Source organism: Asterias amurensis, chromosome 3 (genome assembly GCF_032118995.1).
Source record: "Asterias amurensis chromosome 3, ASM3211899v1".
NCBI lineage: Eukaryota > Metazoa > Echinodermata > Asteroidea > Forcipulatida > Asteriidae > Asterias > Asterias amurensis.
Window position 1 is genome coordinate 13,564,732 of NC_092650.1, and position 9,311 is coordinate 13,574,042.

At 39.3% G+C, this 9,311-nt stretch overlaps 1 protein-coding gene across 2 annotated transcripts in view; it reads right to left on the reverse strand.

The window, feature by feature from the left end:
• Positions 1-8,380, reverse strand: part of LOC139934815 (uncharacterized) — a 31,730-nt gene extending 23,350 nt beyond the window's left edge. For both annotated transcript variants that reach the window (XR_011785728.1, XM_071929218.1), the window contains exons 1-2: positions 8,204-8,380; positions 5,871-6,794 (exon numbers count right to left, since the gene is read on the reverse strand). Coding sequence is in view for 1 of the 2 variants with exons in the window: in XM_071929218.1 (XP_071785319.1) it covers positions 5,871-6,568 (698 nt within the window). In the remaining variant the exon portion in view is untranslated. The remainder of the gene's footprint in view (positions 1-5,870; positions 6,795-8,203) is intronic.
• Between the last annotated feature and the right edge of the window lie 931 nt (positions 8,381-9,311).

A 9,311-nucleotide genomic window follows, 5' to 3' on the forward strand; every position in this document is an offset into this window, starting at 1 on the left:
CTATTCTGTACCAAAAGTGTATAATGGCTTTAAAGGTAGTGGACACTATTTGTAGTTACTCAAAATAAAACTAATTGTTAGCATAAAACCTTACTGTGTAACGAGTATTGTGAGAAACGGCTCCCTCTGAAGTGCAAAGTAGTTTTCGAATAAGAAGTAATTTTCCACGAATTTGATTTTATGACCTCAGAATTAAAGCATTTGAAAGCACACAACTTTGTGTGACAAGGGTGTTTTTTCTTTCATAGTTATCTCGCAACTTCAACGACCAATTGAGCTCAAATTTTCACAGGCTTGTTATTTATTGCATATGTTGAGATACACCGAGTGAGAAGACTGGTCTTCGACAATTACCATAGTGTCCACAGTGTCTTTAACAGAAAACTTCTCTTTCCATCCCCTAGTTTATCTACAACACACCTTACACCAGGATTTGTTGCTCTTGTTTCTGAAACCAAATGCTACTAAAGGCAACAAAACTAAAATAGTGAGGTTCCAAACTGTACAGTATCATTGTACTCTAACAGATTTCAACACTGGCAGGGACCTATTGTCATAGAGTAAGGACAGAGAGTACGGTACTACATTTGTGTGAACAACACAAGAACTACACCATGTACAATGTACACATACAATGTAGTCATAATGCAATACAAACTTGATGTCCTTCGAAATTGTTCAATTATTGGTTTCACTTCAGGTAATTCCAGACAATATGTGTAAAAGGTAACATTTTTGCGGTTTAAGTTAAATTGGAATTCAAAGCTGAATTTGCTAGCCCACCAACCCACTGTGTCAATCTGCAACTAATAGTCCATATGTTTTTGTTTTTTAATCAAGTGGTGCATTTACTACATGTATGCTTAGGCCTATATGCCTCTACAGTTTTATAAACTCTTCCAGTTCCAGGGTTCCGCCTAGCTGGGACCCCATAAAGGAGCAAAATAGTTTAAAAGTTTGCAAGTTGAGTCAACCAGGTGTGAAGGCCTTTTAGCCTCTTCCCACACAACATCCACCAAGGGCACATAACTCCTAATACTACTACTGAGAAATTACACCAGGATTTGTTGCTCTTGTTTCTGAAACAAATGCTACTAAAGGCAACAAAACTAAAATAGTGAGGTTCCAAATTGTACAGTATCATTGTACTCTAACAGATTTCAACACTGGCAGGGACCTATTGTCATAGAGTAAGGACAGAGAGTACTGTACTACATTTGTGTGAACAACACAAGAACTACACCATGTACAATGTATACACAATGTAGTCATAATGCAATACAAACTTGATGTCCTTCGAAATTGTTCAATTATTGGTTTCACTTCAGGTAATTCCAGACAATATGTGTAAAAGGTAACATTTTTGCAGTTAAATTGGAATTCAAAGCTGAATTTGCTAGCCCACCAACCCACTGTGTCAATCTGCAACTATAGTTCATCTATGTTTTTTTTTTTAATCAAGTGGTGCATTTACTACATGTATGCTTAGGCCTATATGCCTCTACAGTTTTATAAACTGTTCCAGTTCCAGGGTTCCGCCTAGCTGGGGCCCAATAAAGGAGTAAAATAGTTATAAATTTTGCAAGTTGAGTCAACCAGGTGTGAAGGCCTTTTAGCCTCTTCCCACACAACATCCACCAAGGGCACATAACTCCTAATACTACTACTGAGAAATTACAACAATGTGAAACCTACTCTATGGTGAAACAAAGAGATTGTTGCCTTTTAAAAACCTTGTTACACCCCACACTTATCCTATGATGTGTAGGTTGGTTTAAATCCTTTGTGTAGTTCCTACCATGGAATTAAGCTTGCCAGAGATTGTCAGCTGCAGAAACCATTGCGTTAAGTTGTGACACCAACTTCTCCTTTGTGTAGTTCAGGGCATGATTGGGCTTGCCTCGAGTTTGACATTGTCAAAAGCTGTGTCTGTCATCAGCTAAACAAATTTGATAACATTTTGTTTTGACACAGGTAGTCACAGCACACTATTGGTAACTAAATTGGTAATTGTCAAAGACTAGCCTTCACAGCTGGTGTATCTCAACATATGCATAAAATAACTAACCTGTGAAAGTTTGAGCTCAATTGGTCATCGAAGTTGCGAGATAACTATGTTCAAAGAAAAAACACTCGTCACATGAAGTTGTGTACTTTCAGATGCTTGATTTCGAGACCTCAAAATCTAATTCTGAGGTCTCAAAATCAAATTCGTGGAAAATTAGTTCTTTCTCAAAAACTACGTCACTTCAGAGGGAGCCGTTTCTCACAAAGTTTTATTCTATCAACCTCTCCCCATTACTTGTTACCAAGTAAGGTTTTATGCTAATCATTATTTTGAGTAATTACCAATAGTGTCCACTGCCTTTAAGTTGTGACACCAACTTACATCCTTTGTGTAGTTCAGGGCATGCTGGGGCTTGCCTTGAGTTTGTTATTGTCAAAAGCTGTGTCTGTCAGTAGCTAAACACATTTGATAACATTTGTTTTGGCACAGGTAATAACCACTTTTTAATTGAATTAAAAAAACACTCTTTGTTTGAACGCATGAAAGTATTACATTTTCGTAGTAATGTTTGTCATAATTCTTTTGTAAATGGAAACTAAACAAATATGTACATTATACATGAACAGGAAAAGTGAACAGTAGGCCTAGCAAACAAGCCTACTATAACAACAACCATACTAGTTCATTTACAGAGCTTGAGTAGCTCAAAGTGTTTACTGCACCAGTTTCTTTTTATACCAGAATAAAAATGAGACATGATGAACAATTGTTGACACACTTAACAAGCGCTACAACTAAGACATGTGAGAAAAGATTTATCTCATCTGTCTTTATTGGTATTAAGTATATATCTAACTACTCCAGGCCTGTATGCTTCATTTTTTGAAATGACAAGGGCACCAAGGCATTTTCTCTTTGGCAAAGGGCACCCTATGAGGAAATTGTAAATTTGTACTGGAGCATTTCAAGGGCACCAAGGCAATGGCATGGGGCAACGGAGGCAATCGCCTCCGTTGCCTCCGTTAAGTGTCAGGCCTGCTACTCAATAGAATCAAAGGTACTTATCAGACTGAAAGTGAAAGTCAATACTTGAACATAATGTGTTGTTCAAGAGAGTAAATTTGTTATTCAACTATAAAAAAAATATCAGACAATACAACCCGACTTGTCCACTAACGAGTTTACTGGCCTGAAACTAACATCACTGGCCTCGGATGCAAGCCCTGATTTGGAGTACAATAAACTTTAATTTCAAACAAATTATTTGTTTAAGAAAAAATTTCAAACAAATTATTTGTTTAAGAAAAACAATAACACGCAAGTTGATAACCTTGCAAAAAGGTTTTTTATTTAGTAGGCTACGAATGTTGAATCACATTTTCGCAACAAATAATTTGCAGAGGTTGAGTTAGTGCTCAATTCTCTTGCGAATATCGCTGCGAGAACAGAGTTGTGACGCCAAATTCACGTCAAATTTGCTTTGCATTCGCATGAAGTATGAACCAGGCTTTGTGGGCATCTTACAGTGGAAGTCTTGTAGTAGATTTCTTGCCCTTCTGGACTGTACTTTACATTGAAACAAAGCCCATTTTGACAAACTCTTTGTTTGATAATTAGTGTCACAGTTGATCACCATTCAAACCAGGATGCACGGCTCTTTGGATACAGCTGAAAACATGTTTACTTTACACAGAATACTCGCCAAGCAGTGACGTCAAGCTATACATGGAAAGTTTGTTTCCTTTTTGGCACATAGGCCTACCACAGATTGCATTACAACTCACAATCCATCAAGGAAATACATGAATCCTCTTGAATAATGTCAATCATTCTAACGTTTCATTCCAGGTAATGTTTGTCCACGTGTTTGTTTTTTTTGGTGTCTTTGCTTAGTTTTTGACTTGCACTTAATAGTTAGGCCTATTATAGGGCAAATTTGACTAATAACCATACACATTTTATGAAAATTTGTACAGTTTAGACTGCAGGAAATATTTGTTCTGTTGTAAAAGACCATTTTCCCCAAAATGAGACATTTCCATTAAAACACAATTATTTTTTTTTTGGGGGGGGGGGTAGGCCTAATGAAACTACAGGATGCCTCGTTAAAAAAAATGCAACAATGTACCACGTATGGGGTCAAGAAGCACTGGGGTTTAACTCTACACTTCCACAATACATTGTAGAAGTGTCCCTGGTTCTTTTACATGCAATTCCAATCCCAGTACACGGGACCATACAAAGGCTTTAAGTCCCATCTGAAAGTCAAAGCATGTTTCATATGCTCATGGACACAACCAGGACTCAAATCCGCACCCTGCTTATCAGAAACACCAAAGCTTGAGTCCAGTGTTTGCCCCACAGTACCCCCATGCCATATCTTCAATACTATTTAGTGTGGGGAAAAAAAAACAAGACAATGCAGGGAACAATAATCATCAAGCAATTTTGCATCCATAGCAAGAAATTTAGACTCCATTATTTTGGGCATACTGTATGCAGATACTGAGTAGCAAATCCTGATTTTTGAGTAGCAATTGCTCTGCTAAACAAGGGAAATCGTTCACTGCAATTGTTTACTAAATGTGGCTCAGTTCCTAGTTCAGAATACCACTTTGTTTTGTACATATATTGTACAATGTACATGAAAGATAAAGAGTGAATGCACAGTGGGAACCAAGTGTCGGTCAGTCCTCCATGGTCAGACAAAGAGTGCACTATGAGTGTATTTTGGGTTTTAATTTTCTTGTTGTCCTAATGAAACATGTTGTAACTTGTTTCCACATAAAATAAAAAAAGTAGAGTTCAGAAGTGGTGCCAGCAGTTTTGGCCTTGCACAATACATGTATGTACAGTGTCGTTTAGACAAAGAAAGAGTTTCCATTCCAAGCGTGCAATTTGGGTTTTAATCCTCTTATTGTCTTGTCACAAGTTAGAACCTGTTTCCCCCGAAAAGACAGCCAAGTTCCAAAGTTTGCCAGCAGTTTTGGCCTTGCAGTTGTTGCAAAATTATTTTGCCTTTTGAGGGATTAGAATAAAAAATTTTGTTGTTTTTACACTCACTTGTAAGGACCAAACAAATTTCTTGACTGCAATTGTCAGTTTGGCACAATATCGTGTCTTGGGCACTGCGGCTGCTACATGTACCTGCATAGTAGCAAATGAGCTCACTGCAGCCAATCACATCCTGCATTCAATTGTATTGTCGCATATTGCACAGATTTTTGGGAGCTTGTACTTTAATATGTAGCTCAAAATATTTACTGGACCAGCAATGGCTACTAGACCGTACCAGAATTTCCAACTGTTCCTAACCATTAAGACCCGTTCACACAGGCCCCGATAACGAGAACGATAACAGGAACGATAAAAATGCACGCCCTCGATTGGTTAAATGAGCGTGGGCGTATTCTGCGTGGAGCATTTCAACCAATCGAGGGCGTGCATTTTTATCGTTCTCGTTATCGTCCTCGTTATCGGGGCCTGTGTGACCGGGCCTTTACTCTCTACAGTACACACTTGATTAAAATAAACAGAATAGGCCTACGTTACATTTCTTCCCTCCAATTCTGGCCCAATTAGGTGGAACGTCATCGAGATCATAGCAGGCTTGTGGCCGTATGGAATTATGGACACTTATGACCTTGTTACTGCACGCGCACACGCTGGCAATCACATCACAATATAATATCAATGCCCTTTGTGATGTGACGTCCAGCAAATGCGAACGTGCAATAGTGGGGTTAGCGTTTAAAATCCATGAACAGCCAAACAATGCTATGATGAAACTTCCCTTTAAATAGGCAAGATTTGGAGGGAAGAAATGTAAGACCATTTGTCTCCCTTTATATAACCTACTGACCTTTTGTTGAAGATCCGATCCACTAAATCCTCCATGTATTTCTTGCACTGTCTGATCTCCTCACTATCCTCCATATCATCAGTATTAGCATCCAGCAAGTCACCCGACTGATTCTCTCCATCAGTCATGGCGTCCATCCCTCTAGTCCCACAGTGCTCCTCCATGAGACGTTGCCACCTTAAGACTTGATCGCTCACTGACAATGGAGACGAACAAAAACAAGGAGAGCCATCCTCGCACATGCAGACCTCCGTCTGTTCTTTGCCACTCAAGGGTAAATCCCTGGGTCTGTTGTTATCGCGTTCATAACAACCACCAGCTGTTTGCTGGGATCCGCTTCCATCAGCAAGGTGGCTTTCTAGTGGCTGGTGACCTTTGCCTGTGACCTCTGAAGACACATCTGCCATGCAGGGGTCAATTGCTGCACATTCTACATGGTCAATTGCTTGGTCACACTGCACTGACCCATTATGTACCGCCAAATCAGCGGGGTTTTTAGTCCTGAGTTCCACCTGACAATCACCCATGTCTTTGCAGTCCTGACGACTACACATAGGCCTACTACTGTGATTCACAACGGCCGACTCATGACATTGGGCACATCCTGGTAGACCTTTCTCAGTATTGCATGTACCAGCGGATATGTTATTATTGAGCTCTGCTGAGGACGAACTCAGCTCTTCCTGATGAATATTCATGATTGTGTATACAGTGTTAGGCTTCCTGATGAATATTCATGATTGTGTATACAGTGTCAGGCTGTAGTGGCAGTTGATTGGCCGAGTTGCATAAACAGATAAGAACAGTCTTTCTTTATCACAGAGCAATGGCCTTGCTTAATGAGATGATTGTTAATGAGATGATACTGGGTGAACTTGGACATGGGTGAAAATTGACGAGTTCTTGCAGGCTGAACTGAAACCTCTGAAAAAAAAAGGGAATAATTCAAATAACTAAGGTTTTTTTTAATTTTTTTATTTATGAAGTAATGAAAAACAAACTAAAATGCAGAGATTTTTGCAAGTCTGTTTTAAATTAGTTGCATAAAAAAAATCAACTGATCTTTTGATATAGAAAAGTTACATTAAATTATTTCTTAATTCTTTGATGCTAATTTGAGAAAGCAGACATTTAAAACAAACTTGTAAAATTACCTCGGCCTAGGCTCTCTAAATAAACATGAAAAATATTAACACAAAGATGAGTACAGACAAAGGCTAGTGACAGCGCAACACATGCTGCATAGTAACAGAAGCAGTCAGGTAAACCACAGATAGAGCTTTGCTCTATTAAACAAGGAGTGAAAAGCAAGCACACAGCAGAGAGCAGATGGTGAAAGAAACAGCTGATGTTGGACAAAGAAAAGTCACAATGAAAAAGACAAAGGGGGAGGGGTGGAAGGAGTTAACTAGGTGTAAACCACAAAGATTGGTTGAAACCAAGCGTGGTAATTGACCTTAAAATAAGTAGGTCAATTGTTATCAGCTGATAATAGGCCCTATTGCTGAATATTGCTGAATTGCAAAAACTCTTAAGTCATTTTTGGGACGGGAAAACTCTTAGAACTATGTTTGAGACGTTGTTCCACTAGGCGACGATAGTGGAACAAACTCATAATTCTAGGAGTAGGATGGAAAAGGGGGCTTTTAGACAAGACCCTTTCGACATGCCTTTCGACATAGACCCAGTAACTGGGGCGCTGTACGCCTTTTTTCAAAATTTTGAAATTGAATGTCAAAATTTCGAAAAAAGGAGTACAGCGCCCCAATTACTTGGTCTACTTTCGGTAGGCCTACTTCTCTAGAAACTATAATAAGGCTCCCCCGTGAGAGCGGGGGAGCCTTATAGTTTCTAGAAGTACCGAACGGGGGAGCCTATATTATTTATATAGTTTCTAAAAGTATACTTTCGGCAAGTCTGCCAAATCTCTACATCTTGGGATACTTTTATTGAACCATCATAATAAAGGAAAGAAACAGACACATTTTATACTTCTGGAACTTGGAACTACATGTTTTACATCCATGGAGATTGTAGAGTATGACCTCCACTCCAGGATAAGCTGGAGTTCAAAAACATTTCATAGCTCCACTTCCTCGAAATGTGATTCATGTGTAACTTTTCATGCTTTTCCAATTCCCTAGAAACTGAGTGTTAGTTAGGCCTAATGAAACTCTGGCTGCCCCGTGAGCCTTGGTTCAATGTTTGATTTGAATGAACGTGTGTGTAGTTCTTAACAAAAGTAGAAAAACTCCTAACATTACGATATGTAACATAAACACTAAACAGTGCCTAAGTAAGTAAAAAGCCTTTTCTGTTTTTACAAAATTTACCATAATGAGCAGACTCTGAACTTTTGACCATGAATAGGATGGAGGCACCCTCCACTATTTTCTACGATGATCTCCGAGTTGACTTTATTGCTCCATGACATCGTGGAATATACGACCGGATCCAGCTGTTCCAATCACGAAAGTAGGCCCATCCTTCTCGTGCCACCATTGCGTTCTTATGTTGTTTTTGTGGTTGGCCGGTGTGTTGTGGTTGGGTTTTTTTATGCGCTAACGTATTAATCACAAGCAATCAGAGTATCAGTTCGTTTTTCTTGCATGTAACAGTCGTCGTAGTAAATTTCAACAACAGATGGCAGCAGACTGATTTTCGGTCCATTCGGCTCCTTGGGGCTTCTACTTTTATCATGTTTGTTGGTTCGGCCTTCGCAGATATCAGAATGTATTGTTTCCTCCGAACTCTCAATATTTTATTAAGGACTTTCTTGTGAGTTCAGAGAAACGATACATTCATTAGAGAGTTTGGGGGAAACAATACATTCCTAGTTGGAGAGTTCGGAGAAAACAAAACATTTTCACTGTATCTAGGCTACGAACTGAGGCGAATGCATAATGAGAGCCAACAAATTATAACCTTTGTTTTACGGACACCAAAACCCTTAGCTATCCGTTATAATTGCACCCCTCTCACAATATTGATAAAAGTACACAATTCAAGTATTTATTTTAGGGCAATATCTTGCAATTCTTCCCAGTTATTGCTCCATCGGGTAGGCCAATTATCTTGCAAGTCTTCCTCTGTCTGGACGGAACAGAACTACCTCCATGGTATGCATGGGTAGGGTTATGGTTAGGGTTAGGGTTAAGGGGAATTAGCTGAGCATAATGGTCAGGGGCGTCAATCCGTCTTGAAAGGTGGGGGGACATAACATTTACGGCGTGGGGTCCGGGGCCCGCTTTAGGGCCCCGGGAATTTTTTTTGGCCGTATGCTCTCTGGTGTAATCTAGTGAATCTGAGGGGTGATGTTTCCCCCTCACAAATGTTTGAATTTAATGCCTATTTCAAGCTATGATGCACCTATTCTTGCTATCGTGGTTATTGTACCTAAAAAGCAACTCAATTATAGCTTTGTTATATCCATATTGTTTC